Source organism: Liolophura sinensis, chromosome 3, assembly GCF_032854445.1.
Source record: "Liolophura sinensis isolate JHLJ2023 chromosome 3, CUHK_Ljap_v2, whole genome shotgun sequence".
Taxonomy (NCBI): Eukaryota; Metazoa; Mollusca; class Polyplacophora; order Chitonida; family Chitonidae; genus Liolophura; species Liolophura sinensis.
The window spans coordinates 17,439,244-17,455,660 of NC_088297.1; the positions used below are offsets into that span (position 1 = coordinate 17,439,244).

General features: G+C 38.7%; 3 protein-coding genes across 6 annotated transcripts in view; 2 read left to right on the forward strand and 1 right to left on the reverse strand.

The window, feature by feature from the left end:
* LOC135463587 (transmembrane and coiled-coil domains protein 1-like) overlaps window positions 1-3,988 on the reverse strand; it is an 83,085-nt gene extending 79,097 nt beyond the window's left edge. For all 3 annotated transcript variants that reach the window (XM_064740903.1, XM_064740902.1, XM_064740901.1), the window contains exon 1: window positions 3,966-3,988. The gene's annotated coding sequence lies outside the window, so the exon portion shown is untranslated. The remainder of the gene's footprint in view (window positions 1-3,965) is intronic.
* A 525-nt stretch (window positions 3,989-4,513) lies between these two features.
* Window positions 4,514-16,417, forward strand: part of LOC135464227 (tudor domain-containing protein 7-like) — a 32,609-nt gene continuing 20,705 nt past the window's right edge. For both annotated transcript variants that reach the window (XM_064741733.1, XM_064741734.1), the window contains exons 1-5: window positions 4,514-4,882; window positions 5,816-6,002; window positions 8,734-8,839; window positions 14,585-14,699; window positions 15,083-15,268. In XM_064741733.1, the coding sequence (XP_064597803.1) occupies window positions 5,900-6,002; window positions 8,734-8,839; window positions 14,585-14,699; window positions 15,083-15,268 (510 nt within the window). In that variant the 5' untranslated portion in view covers window positions 4,514-4,882; window positions 5,816-5,899. The remainder of the gene's footprint in view (window positions 4,883-5,815; window positions 6,003-8,733; window positions 8,840-14,584; window positions 14,700-15,082; window positions 15,269-16,417) is intronic.
* Window positions 9,424-13,356, forward strand: LOC135464226 (zinc finger protein 862-like). Its single transcript, XM_064741732.1, has 5 exons — window positions 9,424-10,311; window positions 10,697-11,780; window positions 12,105-12,359; window positions 12,540-12,837; window positions 13,038-13,356. The coding sequence occupies exons 1-5, from the start codon at window positions 9,899-9,901 to the stop codon at window positions 13,259-13,261; spliced, it is 2,274 nt and encodes a 757-aa protein (XP_064597802.1). The 5' UTR covers window positions 9,424-9,898; the 3' UTR covers window positions 13,262-13,356.

The window sequence follows — 16,417 nt, forward strand, 5'->3', positions numbered from 1 at the left end:
TAAGTCCTACTGTTCATCACATACAGCAAACATAATTAACAGCTCATTCCACAATTTGACACACAACTTCTTCAACGGATCATGAAAAACTTTGTGTAATAAGTTTGTTGGCATTCACGCAATTAGGAAGATCAACTATTGGGCAGAAACTCAAGGGGTGGAGCAGTGCTACAGATAATTTGTGCGGTACTCCCTATTTTTCCAAGAGAGGGAGTACTCATTAAGCCTACCGCAGTACACATTTTTTGAAAATACTCAACACTTCACTATTTTCGGTTCCCCAGTAATACACCTGGACAGTGTGAAGTTGATAGAGTGAAGGGGATTGAGAAAATCGAAAGACATACATGCACATACATGTAAAGGCTTACCCGTACAGAGATTCTTGTTGTTACATACAGGATTACAAATATATATATGTACATGTTGATTGACCAGAATTATTACTTGTAACACTCTCGAATAAATTAATTATTTCAGCTATTCCTCATGATGTATTAATCTGAATAAGTAATCTGAATAGGCCTATATTTATTTATTACACCTCAACCTGTAGGCCTAATGGGTTTATTCCAATAACTCACACAAACATTCACTGACAACTTTACCTTTTCATTTTGTTTTGATAGGAGTTGCAGTATTATTTCATTCGGAAACTTGCCTTATGCGAATGGTAATTTTTTTGACCTGGCGAAACATTTCTGTATACACGAACAACTGCCTTTTTGAGGTCAAACAAAAATCCACTTGTTGTGCTAAATCCAAACGTAGGCAACCATTAGAGGACAAAAATGTATTATTTGTACTTTATTTATTGACAATATATAGTATGAATCTAAAGGGTTTCTGAACACTAGCTATTTTTGAGATCGTATTTCGTCGCATTAGCGTCTCTCCTCAGAAATCACCAATACATCTACAAGTTGGAAACTACACGCTCGATGATATTTTAACACAGCACAAATAACTGACGACCGGTGTAGAATTAAAACCATTCATTAGGAGCGATATTAGGATGATTTAATGCAGTACAGTAGCAGAACTTGTTGTATAGTAATCCATTTGTTTCTTAGCCTTTGTTGCATCTTCTTCATAGGAAACACTAGAGAACATCACAAATACAAATATCACGGTAGTCATTCTCCACGTCTACGGGTTGTGGTACATGAGCCTTTGCTGTAACCTTCAGTTTCTGAAAACTAACATGTTGTGGAGAGCATCACGCACGTAAACTACTTTGGAGATCTTTCATTTTGACAGGGCTGTTTACTTTAAATCTCACATGTACACTATGGACTGATCAGGAATTTAGGCATACACACAAATCGTTATGCTTATTCAGTACGTTCTGTTTTAATTTTAGAAACGTATCATTTAATTTTTAAGCACATTTACACCTGCACACCTCTTATCCGTAGCACTCGGGTCAAGGTCAAATGATATACCTGCCCTCTGATAACTTCCACATTCTTTATTTTCACCATTTTGGTGACTAACAAAGCCCTTGATTGCCGTAAGGTAGGCATTAATTTTTTTAGGAGCAGTTAAATACATGAACGTAAGCTACCTTACATGGCGTAAATCTTTTTGATGCATACGTTATCGCGATCAAGGTACTGACTAATATGTGACATTTACTGCTACGATCCTCAAAATAGCGCATTCTATAACCTTTCGTGACACAAAGCTAAACAAATAATAAATGATAGCAAGACTCCTAACATAACTAAAATTTTAATTTAATGCTTAATCATAACATAAAAATCCCAACCAAACAATGAAAAAGCTCACAAAAGGAAGCTAATATTTCACCATCACACACGGTCTATTTCATTAAGCGCACTGACTGGTTGTACTTGGGTGAAACTACTTCTGGCAAGTTCTTCACATTTTTTCATGCCTCTATAATGGGCCTCTGGTTATTTTCACCAATACATCCTTTAAAAAGAAGGAATCCCTCATGGAAGATTAGAAATTTAACTTTATGAACTCTGAAGTCCTAGAAGAAGTCACTGCAGCTACGTACATGTACATTGTATACAACCCTACCCTAGCAGGCAGTCATTGCAGAGGCTGTTAGGCTTTATGAAAGTACAAGAATTTGTACCCAAAATCATAAATGTTATTCAGAATCAATCATTTACATGTTGTCATGAATTTGATTTAATTTTTCAACTGATAAAATGAGCATTTGACAATACACAATAATTTTATATAAAAATTTAATTTCAAAGAGTGCTATGCATATCTTCTTACATACTATTGCTACTAGAACATTAATTCTTTGGATCTAATGATCAGACTGGTCTACCATATGACTATGTCAAACCGCACAAAAGAAGAACGAGTGAATGCTTCAGGTTTAACGTCGTACTTAATTTTTCAGTCATATGACAATGAAGGAGTCCATAGAGTGCATGTAATATGCCTCCTTTGGTGCAGGACTGATTTCGACTGCTCTTTTATCTAGTGCTGCTTCACTGAGACAATTTACCGAAGGCAAGTAAGCCTCCCCACCCGAACCATTATACTCATATGGGTCAACCAGTCATTGCTCTATACCCTTAATGCTGAAGGCCAAGCGAGGAAACTACAACTTCCTCTTTTAAGGTCTTAGGTGTTACCCGGCCCAGGATTGACCCTAGATCTAGCGCTCCCTGAAGTGGGCGCTCTACCAACTGAGCCACTGGGGACGGTCAAACAAAAAAAAAAAGAGGCATGTAAAACTTAAGTCTGCACTGGAATACAGCCCTAAGTTTGACCTTTCAATCTTTGACCTTTGACCTAAAAACAATGCTGTCAGCCAAATCTGAGCCAGTCAGTTGTCAAACCCAGTCACTTATAAGCTGATAAATGCATATATATATACACAACATTACAGCTTGTTATGTGCAGTGCATGCTCACTACTGGTGTGCAAATGTATAGTGTAATACCAGCTTAAAACTTGAACATGTAGAAGTAGAAGTAGCAAGTGTCAGTCTTGCCAAGATCTACACAAATGGTACCAGTCCATGGATGTTCACAGAACAGAAATATTTCACTCCACAGACCTGAACTCCAGTTATTTTAACCAATTACTTTACAACAAGTCTGTAAAACATCACATCAGAGTTATACATGTATACAAAGATTTTCTTTTTTTTTTAAACAGTTTTCTGTAAAAACAATTGTTAAAAGACCAGAAATAATTTAACTCGATTAGTAGATTCACCAACGCCACATGTTTCAATTTAAATATTAAATCACTCTACAAACTTGTACCATGCATTTGAATTGTGTACACTTTTCTTTAAGAACCAAGTCAATAATGCAATCAGCTCTTGTCGAGTCATTTTAAAATGATTGGGAAATTCATCAATGATCCAGAACTTCAGTTATATATATATATGAATGAAACTATTAATAATGCTATGTACATTATACTCATGTGACTCTTACAGCATGGGAGCAGACATAGTTCATAAAATCATTCATCAATAAACATTTAACGCCCATTTGGGCTCAACGAAGATATTTTTAAAATTACATTTTAATTGTTACTGAAAAAGGTGAAATAATGGCAACATCAATAAATAGATTTAACATGTTTGTAACTTACACTGAATTCAATTTTGACTTCCATCGATATTTTCACATACATGTGAGAACTACACAAAAAAGCACTTGATAAACACAGTAAATGTGGTGACGAATCGTAAATAGAGAAGACAAGAGAAGACGGTCGCAAAAAAATGAGAGAAGCTGGGTTTGCTCAGAAATGGTCCAGCATCGTACATTGGCTGGTTTCCAAAAGGCGAGAGTGAATTTCGTTGGATTCCGCCTAAATCAAAACACTAGCTCTATATCATTTGAATAGACGGACAGAAGCAAGTAGTTAGAGACACTGTGCAGTAATTTCAACCATTTCCTGAGATTAAATACAGTTTGTTCGTAATTTTTTTTTCTAAAGCAGAGACAACTTACCTCGGTCACTTTTCACACAGGAAGCTGCGTCTGCTTGCCACAGCCCAAGGTATGACGGGAATGCATTCAGGGGAAGTAATCCGTGCGCCTTCACCCGCAAACTAACTCTTAAATCAGTTACCTCCCCTGATTCTATCCAATTGTCTTTGCTAGGGGAGGTAATCAACGCGTCTTCATCCACAAAATAACTTTCAAATCACTTACCTCCCCTGGTCATACAACGTACATATGAGAAGGGAAATACATTGTAATCCAAAAATTCTGGCTAACATAAAGTCATTCTCACACGGCCATCTCCCTACTTTGAAATAACCGGTTGACTTATCTTTACGGTTTTTATGAAAAACCTCTTAAAATGTCTTTCAAATATCTTCTGTAATAAAAGAAAAAGCCAAAGTTTCTCAAAAGATAAGAGCAAGGTCATTCATTCAGTGATAGGCCTCCCCCACTCCCCGAAAGAGCCTCATCGGCCTGGGAGTGACGTCATGCTATGAATATTCATGAGTGTCAGTAGACTAATCACTATGAGATGTTGGATGCACATTGTATGTCACAAGGGTAAAGTATTATGAACTTTTGTATGAGGTTTGATTTCGAAAGTAGCTGTTCTATTCGTGGTTTCGTCATGCAGATATGTCGGACTTCCTGCTAATTATGTCACCGACAGTTTTCAACCAAATTTCTGCCAGAAAGCGTCCATGAAAACGGCGGGAAAGTCCGTCAAGTTGGAAGATCACTCGTATTTAATATAAGGACAACCTGTTATGGAGCAGCAACAACAACAACGACGACGACAGCCACAATAGTCATGGTCGTAATGTCTGAATGCAGCTGGTTTAAATTTTTGAAGACGTCAAGAGTGCTATTTGGGAGTGAAAACCCTTCCGAATTTTCGTTTAGAGACAAATACATTTCAGGTAAGACAAGAATGTAAGACGGTGTGTTATGCATCTCTGTAGCACTATCTAGTTCATCCAGACGCTCGGCCATCGTGCTTTCCTAAATTTCTTACTTTCATTATTATGCTGTTTACTTAGCGTTATTCGCTGACCTTTTCGACTAGCAGGCATCAAGCCACTGCTGTGTGCCAGACTGAAATTTGTTTACATTGAATGATGGAAACTTAAAACAATGCCGGGTGGGATGGGCCATTGTTTTCTCACTTCGACCGATAGTCTGGTTGAAAACACCATATACAACGTATACAAAGAAGTAGTATCCAGATCAGACCAGGAAGTGGTATAAAAAGAAGTTCATTAAACAAGTTATAATGCTACAAGTGCAAGTTTAAAGATTTATACATGGACTCATGACATTGATAAACAGCACACTGCACAAGTCCATATAAATAAACTGTACTTCCAGGTTGAATGTTTATTTATTTATTTTATTGCTGTTTTATGCCATACTCGCCATATTTCACTTGTATGACGACGGGCAGCGTTATGGTGGGAGGAAACTGAGCAAAGCCCAGGGCAAGCCCACAATCATTGAAGACCTGTTCTCTTCCGCCAATTTTGTTTAGATATTGTGTTACACATTTTATAAGTCACATGAAGGAAAGCTCCCCAGTAACCGCTCAAAAGTTGGTTTACACTGCCTACATGGCCTAGACTCACAAGTTTCCTCCACCAGTCTTGTAAGGCTAAATAATCATGAGCTAAAATATATTAAGATATGTAAGATTTCTCTTTACTTAGAGGGATGCTGCATTTTTCTTATGTTTATTTATTTAGAACCTGAATGCTGTGTTCACACTCTTGTTGTTTTTCTTTCCTTTAGATGATCAGACTTGTTGACTTGGAGAGGTAAAACAATGCTACATACTCTTGTGTTGTTCTTTCCTCTAGATTATCAGACTGTTTGACTTGTAGAAGTAAAACATTACAACAAAACATTTAACTCCATAAGTGGAAAACAGATAGACGTCAAAGATGGCAGCTGACCAAAAAGAAGAACTTCTGAAGAGTGTGAAGAATACTTTGAGATCTGTCCTGATCCCCAGCAAGGAAGGTATCCCCGCACGCACCATAGAACGTGAGTTTTGGACACGTTGTCCACATTGACTAAATGATTACTCTAAATCTTTTATACCTTTTCGTCCATGAAAGAGCAACTTTAAGTGCATTTTATGCACACTTTTAATTTGATTTTGGAGACAAAACAACATTGGTTGTATTGGCCAGTTTCAGGGCTTCGCAAAGTTTTACAGTTTTATCAGTCTACATAGAATAATATCTTCAGAATATGCTTGGGTAAACACCTTGCATACTTAGCAAAAAGTTTGAAGAATTACAGCCAGACACTTGTCTTTCAGTCGCTGGATGTAGGTTCAATCCCGGTCCTCGCACAGGAAAGTTTTAGATTCGCTGCCTTCGTGACAGTGGTCAGTGATACTCATTTTGCTATCCGTGTCTACTGCAGGCCTTGAAATAACGTCTGCTTGGGGTGATCAGAAAATCAGTCGCCTGATTTAGGTTCTAGGTGATCGATTTTTCGATCACCCCAGTAGTTTGCAAGATGACCAATCGATCATCCAAATCGATCACCTGAGAGTTACAACATTGTAAGAAAATAAGAAAGCAAACACGTATTAATTGTGATGTAAAAGGATGTAAGTGCATCCTTCATTTATTCAACGTAAAAACCAACCTCATCCTGAGAACAGATCTCAGTTGAATGTATTGATTCATAATTTGTTAAAAGCAACCTTTGAACAAGGGAGCCCTTAACACAATAACCATGTGGTGACTTTGGGAGGTTTTAATTTCATATCATAATCAAAATGGTCAGTTTCAAAGTAGAAATTGAAAGTTTAGACAGCATTCAAGTTTGGCTTTTAATAGTTGAAAGTCCAAATGAAGTATTTACATACTCAGAATATCACCAAGATGATCTGAGCATATTTTACATCGCAGTTTACGTAAGTTACCATCATCCTCTGTTTGTTTTAGAATTTCAAACTCGTCACAGAAGTGCAACTTTTTAAATGTCCGCTTAGATGCTGTCTCCTTTCACTCGTCGCCCATTATTGCAAGAAATGCCGAGATCCTTCCAGTCTCATTGACAAAAATTCCATGTCACTTGTCCAGCAGAAATAAATGACAGTCTAGGTGACGAAAACTTCTTCAAGACGAGTTTTATAAAATATTGCCTGCTGCTAGGCTATGAATATTACAGTAGCACACATTTAGAATCTTCTCAACCAATCAGCGAACATGTGAAGATTGAACCGTGAAGATTGAACCAATCAGCATGTGTAATTAAGGTGTTTTTCAATATTGCGCACCCCTAGATGTTGCGTAGTCGTGGTTTCGGGGCTAAAATCGTGGATAATCATAATTACCCTATAACTTCATTGCCCCTGGCTGTTCTGAGAGATTTTAGGCAATTTAACACTGTCGGACACGTAGAATTAAAACAAAAGGCTAGCAGCCCCTTTCTTTTAGTGCTTGTGTAGTCTACGGCTGGACTGTCGGCAACCTCGGTAGTAATCAGACTTCCTGCTTCTTGGTGGACAGATTTTCCTTTGTTTATCGGTGGATGGTCAGAGGTATTTTATGATTTAGTGCACTAAAAAAGATTAGTGGCTTCAATGGTCCATGTTTACTTTTTTTTTGAGAAAGTGTTTGGCTTGTTTAATGATTTTCACACCACGTGTTGTATGTGTCTACATGAGATTTGAAGAGTGTCACATGTCATAGTGCTTCTCACAATGGCACGCATACATTAATACCAGGATATCTGTTTATCAATAAATGTGTTATTCAACATGATTTAGATGTTGAACAAGAAAAATAACTCAACCCAGGAAATTTTATAATGTAATCTTTGATAAGATTATATTACATGCATACATTAATACCAGGAAATCTGTTCATCAATAAATGTGTTATTCAACATGATTTAGATGTTGAACAAGAAAAATAACTCAACCCAGGAAATTTTATAATGTAATCTTTGATAAGATTATATTACATGCATACATTAATACCAGGAAATCTGTTCATCAATAAATGTGTTATTCAACATGATTTAGATGTTGAACAAAAAAAATAATTCAACCCAGGAAATTTTATAATGTAATCTTTAATAAGATTAGTCTGTGCACTTACCTTTTACGTTGTGTTGTTGTGGGTTTCGTAATGGCGAAGGCTATACTTACCAATGTGCTTTGACTCTCAGCTTCTTCACCCATGGATGTTACACTATGTTTCCTCTGGATACAAAAGTAACCATAGAAAGTGTATCCTGTGCAGTTGCAGCATATCTACTGTCTCTGCAACTCCTGAGCTGTGTACAAATAAAACTTTACCCTGAATTAATTAGCAAATTATATGCCTACATTAAGTTGACAGTTACGGACACTGAACTGAAAAAAAGTTTGATAGTAATCTTATACATATGTTTGGCATTCCTTTCCTCAAAAATTTTCGGTTTCCTGATTTTGGCATGGTGATCGAAAAATCATTCTGCCTAAATTTCATGCAGGCAGTGATCAGGCGATCGATCGGTTCGATCGCCTACTATTTCGAGGCCTGGAGTCTAGTCTAGAGGTCATTGAAGATCACTGATATGTATCTTCCATCAGTAAGTGTAAGTCTGTACCCCACACCGTGAGAAAGTTCATCAGTTACATGCCAAAGGTCGCTGGTTTTCCCCTGGAACTCCAGTTTCCTTCACTCATGAATATGACCATCCAAGTATAATTGAAGAATTTTTGAGAACAGAAAACTCTAAATCCGTGGTTGATCACTGCTTGTTTCAGGGGTGTACGATGAACTGGCTTGTTCCCCCTTACCATATCGTCAGCTGGGCTTCAACAGCTGTGAGGAGTTTATCAGGTCTATACCAGATGTCGTCAGGATTGGCAGGTAACCATGATAACCAGAAGGGCTGGACAATTTTGAGACATTGTGCAAGTTCGTGACTTGTGAAATTTGTGTATTTTTTGGTTGGCACTAGTGTGTCATTGAACTTTAAATTTAAATTATAGTGCTTTTATTGAGTTTTTACAGGGATGAGAAGTTTCAGCTACTTTTAAGGGAAATCAAGATTTTTAAATTAACTGATGTTTGACCAATCATCCAAAACTAATGTTCTTACTCATGAGTCTCAGCTAGTAAATTTCTGTTAAGTTTTATGGAGAAAATTCTCTACCCAGTGTTTAGCTGTGGAAAGTAGCTCTCTAGTTGCCTTTGTCTGCATTCACCCCATCTCCTGAGATTCTGTCTTTCAGCATGTACGATTCACATTAACATGGGGACTGAGTGTAAGATGGCAGGGAATATTTGCTGAATGTCCAAAGTTTTGTCCACTTTCATTCAGACTGGTATGTGTAACTTAAAACTTCAACCTCAGGCTAGCATGGAGCAATGATCCAGGATCCATCCACCAGTATTGTCACTGTGAGTTCAAGTTCAGCTCATGCTGGCTTTCTCTCCTTCCATAGCAGGGCGTTAGCCAGACACCCGTCCACCCGTCCAACTGGACGGGCAATCCAGCCAAAAGGGGTATTTTGGACGGGCAAAATTTTGAATCAACATTTTTTTTTTTGGGGGGGGGGGGGTAAAAACAAAATTAATATATTCAAGATCGTTCCATCGAAACATACGTGAGGTTGCGTTGTTGTTGTTGTCTGCATTGGCGCTCGTAATCAGTGACAAAATCATCTGAAAATGACCGAGTAAGGATATGGATCCGAACTACTTTCGTCAAAATACGATATTTTAAGGTACAATAAAAGTAAAGTTCGCGGGTTAATTTTGAGAAGGGCTTCAGACTCGCACTCTGTACACAGTGCCGACCGGAAAGGATTGGCAAAACCCGAAGATTGACGATTGGGATTGCAACTGAGTAGTCCGAGAACTTTTTCTTTCACACGTGCTCATTAAATTGTCAGTTTGTGCGATGGGTTTTTACTAGTTGTAGGCATGTCGAAAGGGAAAATTACGGACTTTTTTCGGTCAAAAGAAATAACAAATCCCAGTAGCAGCAGTAGCCATGTCGATGTCAGCAGCGAGAGTGACGGCGATGAAGAAATTGTAGGCGACCCACGAGACAGGAGTCCCATTAAGCGCGCGACAGGCACGGCGAGTCCCAGCCCACAGACCAGTACTAGTAGGCCTACTGCCAGCGCCAGTGGGCCGAGCTGGAGTGTCAGTGGTGAACGCCGCGAGACGAACGCTGCCCCAGAACAAAGTGGTCGTGTTCGGAAATTTCCAAATTCCTGGCTCGACCAATTCCCATGGCTGGAATATGATGAAGTTGAGAATGTTATGGTGTGCAAAGACTGTAGAGAATTCGGAGTAGAAGGTTCGTGGTCAACCGGAAATAACAATTTCAGGTACGATTGTATTCTGTCACTACTACTGTCACTTGTTATGTTAGGCTAGTGTCAGCTCAAACTTTGGTACCCATATCGGTTTACTCGTCTTACAAGTTACATTGTAATTTCTACATAAAATAAATCGACACTTGATTTGTCAATATGTCAGAGTAAAACCAGTATCTACAGTATAGGCCTAATCAGTATCAATGTGAGTTTTACACTCACTTTGATTGAATGATCATATGATAGTGATAAGGCCTATACTGGCTATAGTGTACTTAAAAATGGAGAAAAAAAATTAAGATTGACTGATCTCAAAAGATAAATGCCTGCTTTGTTTCAGTTATTAAATTTAACAGTGACAACATACTTCATATAGATTTATTTATTTTTTCTTTAGATTAAAGACCGTAAAGGAGCATGTTGCTTCAGATGCTCACAAAACCGCAGCTGCTGGAAGTCAGCCTGGACAGGTTTCTCTTAATACCCAGTGGCGGAAGGAAAGGGAGGAAAGGAGAAAAGCAATAGTGACTGCGCTTAAAACAGCTTACTGGCTTGCTACAGAAGAAATGCCCAACAGGAAGTATGGCAGCCTGATCAACTTTTTGCAGGAGTTAAACTTGAAGGAGGCTAAATTCTTGAACAGGGGAAAAAATGCAAAGTACACAAGCCCAGATGTGTACAATCAGTTGACTGAATGTTTGAGCAAGGTCATTTGGAGGCAGCTCAAGTCCGGGATCCGTCAGTCCCCAACTATTGGTATTGGGATTGATGAAAGTACAGACAGGGCACAGGAAAAACATGTCGCAGTCATTGTCAGGCATATTACTAAGGAGGGCCGTGTCACAACAGACTTTTTGTCACTTGAAAGAATTGAGGACGGTACGGCTGTTGCCAGTTTTGAGGCACTGAATATTGTGGCGAAGAAACTGGATGTTCCGTGGAAAAAGGTTATGGGCCTTGGCGCTGATGGGGCGTCTGTCATGTCTGGGGAAAGGAATGGTCTGCGAAGTCTGGTGGAAAAAGAAAACCCCCACTGTACGTATGTGCATTGTGTCTGTCACAGGCTCAACTTGGCAGTATCACAGGCCTGTAAAACTTTTCCAGAAATGGAAACAGTCAACAAAATACTGTCAGCTGTGTACAGCTATATAAACCAATCCCCAAAGAAACACCAGGAGTTTAAAGAAATCGCAATACTCCTAGAGGCAGACAGTGTAAAATTTAAGAGGGTGTTTGAGATAAGATGGCTGTCCATGGGGGAATCGGTTCTGGCTCTTATCAAAAATTATGAACCATTGACATTCTTTCTCAGCCAGGAGGCAGACAGGGGTGACCCAGTGGCAGTGGGTTTACTGCAGCAGCTGACTTCCTTCCTCTACCTCGGCCTTCTGTTCCTGACTGCTGACATTTTAGCAGCCATCCACCACCTCAGCAAACTGTTCCAGTTCCGCGACGTCAGCTTCAGTGCTATCCAGGGCTCAGTAAGTAACACTAAAACAGGCATTTTTGTCTTCAAAAAAGGAATCTTGTCATATTTGTGTACTGGTAACTAATAATGATGACCAAAGTCATTACTGTCAGTTATTGACATGGTCAGTCAAGTTAGACTGATATTGAAACATATGGTTAAAAATTAAAATGATACATCAATTTTTGTAAGAACTTGAATATATATTTGCTTTGACATGTATATACATTTATATATATATGTATATTATATATACATGTATGGTGTTTATGTTATATGTTGTACACATAAATGTATTTCTGTAAATTCTGTATCTGTATGGTTTTATAATTTACAGCTGAAGGACTGTAGAGACACCCTTCAGGCAATGCAAACACAGGATGGTCCACATCTAGGAGCAATGATGGCACAACTTCAGGCAGGTGATCCAGAAGTCTTCAGGGGCCAGCGCATCAGAATGCTACCTACAGGACGAGGGCAGCATCAACCTCTGACAGAGCGTTTCCAAGAAGTGCGACGGGATTTCATCCAAGAAATACTGGATAATCTTGAGAGTCGTTTTCCACAAGTCACCCTCTTGAATGCCATGCAGGTGAAACTTGTTTCATTCTGATGTAATCCTCCATACATATCATGTGCACTATTACTTAGTCATTAAGTATTTAATGTAATACTTTAATACTGACCATGTCTGAATTATATCACGCTAAAAACAAAAGCTTCATATCATGATGTGTACATGTATATTCATTGTGTTATGTTCTATTGACAGGTATTTGATCCCATGGCCTATCCTCAAAATCCAGAAGACCTATTTCACTGGGGCAACAGCCATCTCAACACACTGTTGGAGTTCTATGGAGAATCTAAGGAAAATGCTGATGGTGTTCGTTTTGACAGGATCGTTGATCCAGATGTTGCAAGAGGAGAGTTCTTGCCCTTCAAGCGAGTGCTTCATAGAAATAGGAGTGACGAGGGTGCAGCGACACCTAGATTTCTGAGACCCATTGAACTCTTTGAAAAGATCTTTGATGCCAGGGACAGATTAGGCAACAGGCAGATATTTCCAGGTGAGAAAAACTGATTTTAATAAATGTTTTATATGTAGTATGTTTATGTACATGTTATATGTTCTAGCAAAAGCACTTTCGTCAAACATGTCAAGTTAACCAAAATAATGGGGAGGTTGGGTTGAAAGCTCCGTTTAATTAATCATTGCATTGCATTGCAACAGTCATTAAAAAACACAATATTTCTGTTTCTTTTACAGAACTGTTCAAGTTAATGTCTGCCAGTGTGACAGTGATGGTTGGGAATGCAGAGGCTGAAAGGGTGTTTTCTGCCCAGAATCGCATCAAATCCAAACTTCGCGCGGGGTTGACGGTGGAGCACCTGGATCACCTGATCAGGATCAACTACAGCAAACGGCCAGCTTGTCAGTTCCCCTTTGAGGAGGCAGCAGATTTGTTTTTTGAACAAAACAGAAGGATTTAAGACATTCAAAGAAGTTCAATCACTGTTTATGAAATGTGTTTACAAACCTTACACGTACTGCCTTAGCTATAACCAGCTTATTTTGTGATGACCAGTTGGCCAAAAAAAAAGTTTTTTTTTTGTTTCAAAGTGTATTAACATTATATGTATGTATACTAGATTGTGAATATTTTTCTAACATGTAAGTTTTCAAAGTGTATTCATATATGTATTCAGATGACAGAAATGATGTTTGACATGCACTACTGTGTCACTGTGCCAAAAGTTAATTTCGCGACATAGATATGTGACTGATAGTACATGTAATTGAATTGTGTTTTGTTTTGTTTTTTGTATTTTACAAAGTTTATTTCTACCTACTGTGACTTAGCTGCTCAAATCGTATGGTGATTGGTGACACTACTCTTTTTAGTGAGTGACAGTCAGATTCAGTGGTGATAATTTTGCCTGTTCTCAGACTCAGTTGTAAGAGCTATGTATACTGTATTCTGATTTGGTTCCGTTGCATTTTAATGTGAAGTAGTGTAACTGTGAGTGACATGCACCTGCTGTGCCAAATTACCATGCATTTTGATTGTTTTCCTTTTATATGTATTTTTGTGTATTTTATTATTCACAGTTTATTTATTTCTACTTCCTGATTCACAGCATTCACACTTGAACTTTCAGAACTGCTGTGCCAAATTGCCATTGTTTTCCTTGCATCTGTATTGAATTGTGTATTTTACAGTTCAATCGTTTTTCTACCTCCTGTTTCACACTTGGTTGTCCAAAGCATAACAGATTGTAACCTTACATAGTTTAAAATAAAATTTATGTACTCTTTTTAGTGATTCGCACTCAGTGTCAGTCATTGGTGGGAAAAGTGTGATATATTGGGTGCCCCTAAAAACTGTCAATTTCTTGGTTCTAATAGTAATACATTATTTCCAGTGATATAATGGCAATTAAAGCTATTAAAAGGTCTTGATTTTCAATGATACAGTGGCGATAAAATGTCTCCCGCGGCAGACCCCCTGCTTATTTACGGGGGCCTCAAACGGCAGCCCCCAAACCCCTTGCCTTTTGGACGCCCTACTGTCAGATCCTGGCTAATGCCCTGTTCCATAGGTAGGAAGGTCTGCCACCAGCCTGCGGATGGTCATTGGTTACCCCCAGGCTCTGCCTGTTTTCCTTCCACCATAATGCAGGCCGCCGTCGTATAAGTGAAATCTTCTTGAGAGCTGTGTAAAACACCTATCACATGCATGTAAACAAACGAAATAGACAAACTTCAGCCTCGCAACAGCTGTGAAAATGTGCACTTGGATTTTCTGTTTGCAGAAACAAGGATGGTGGGCCTCAGCTGTTTGCCGTTGCCACGGCAGCAACAGCTCACATTGTGAAGATGGTCAGTGCTCAGCGGAACAAAAAGGTGCGAAGCAAGCGTCCAGTCAAGGTAAGAGGAGACTTTTAATGTGGAGTATGTGATGTGGTCTAGCGTGTAAAAGTACTAAAAAGCTCTCAGTTTGCAGGGTTCTTCTTTGGGCATGAAAATGTTTTGTTTCTAAGGCCTCAGCGCTCAGTTCGGAAATAAATCAACCTGCTCTGGTGATTTCAACAATGCCCAAATTGGAGACACTATGCCTGTCCCGCCTTCCCACATTCCAGAATATTTCCAACCAATGACGGAAAATATGTATAAAATAGAGCAGTTATTAAGAAATATAGAATTTACCTCAAAATTAAATGTTGTTTGTGTCCAGCAGATATGACGTTGAGTAAGGTATATTGGTTTCTATTTTCACCTCATGCTCTACTAGTGCTGTTTTCCCCCCACAGACCCCTGTTCGACGCCCTTACAACCAAAAACCTGGACCGCCTCCTCGCCCCTATCAGAGTCGCTATGGTTACACAGGCAAACCGGCCTATCAGAGCTCCCGCCCTCTTTCCAGACCTATAGGCAAGCCTTTTAGGAAGCCTAGTCGACCCACAACGAGGAGCCTGTACAACAACAACAGCAACATGGTTAGTCAGCATTTGATGGTAGTTGTAGGTAGGCAGTTAACCAAGTCATTAATGGCTCCAGGGTGGATCTCTTTGAGGTACAGGATAGATACTAACGTCTTTGGGAAATGACAAGATTTTGGGGTTTTTTAAGGGTTTTGTGGACCATTTCTGTTATCCTGTGTACTGGATGTCGCCGTGTTATGGTAAATATTCTCCACAGAACGGGGTTCTGTATTTATCAAGTGACGTAACATTTAAAACATAAACGGAAATGCTTACAAAGCCACACTGAGATCAGGAAAGAACTGTGACTGGTACATTGCTCGGCAATAAAGAATCAGTGTTCAAGTTTTAAACTTCGTAGCGCAAGACGTTTTACTATTAGACTATCTACTATTTTCTTCAATGGCTTATTTATATATATAGATATAATATATATATATATATATATACTGTAAATGCCTTTTTATTTGCCTGGTACTAACATTCGCAGATTTCGCGGCAAGCACATTTCCGCAAAACTAAGTGCCATTGTATATAAAAACCCATGTAAGTAATTTATTAATGTAGCATGCGTTACAGTTATAAATTCGTTAACAAGCACAACATACTTTTTCAAACACATTGATTAGAAATACCTTATTAGAATGTATTCCGGTTTTCACTAATCCAGCTTAATAGATCATCAGTTAATCTCACTTTCTTTTAAGGAGGCTTAGCTCTGTCTAAGTATCGCCACAATGTAACGCTGTTGTTGTTGATTTATTGCCGCTGTTAGAGACATACAAATCGATAATTTGCACTGGGCGTGTGCATGTAATGTGATATGCATACGATGAGAGAGGCTGTTTTTATATCGACTGTACTTGCTTTCCAGTTAGATCACCTTTCCGACGTGCCCAATACATCGCTCGGGGGTTCTGCACTTCAAACTTCCTTTTCATAATGATGATTTCTGAGAAATTTACTCAAATCTGTCACAATTCACTCAATGTTTCACTCACTGCCGATGCATGAGAATTAAACAGTGGGATTTATTTATATGACATTTAATCCTTCGTCGTCTCCCAGAGTGAGTGACACGAATATTTGCTTACACAGCAGGCAAGGACGTCGTTTTATAAAAATTAACAGTCTTCAAAAGATCAAAAGCTCAGAAGAATTTTT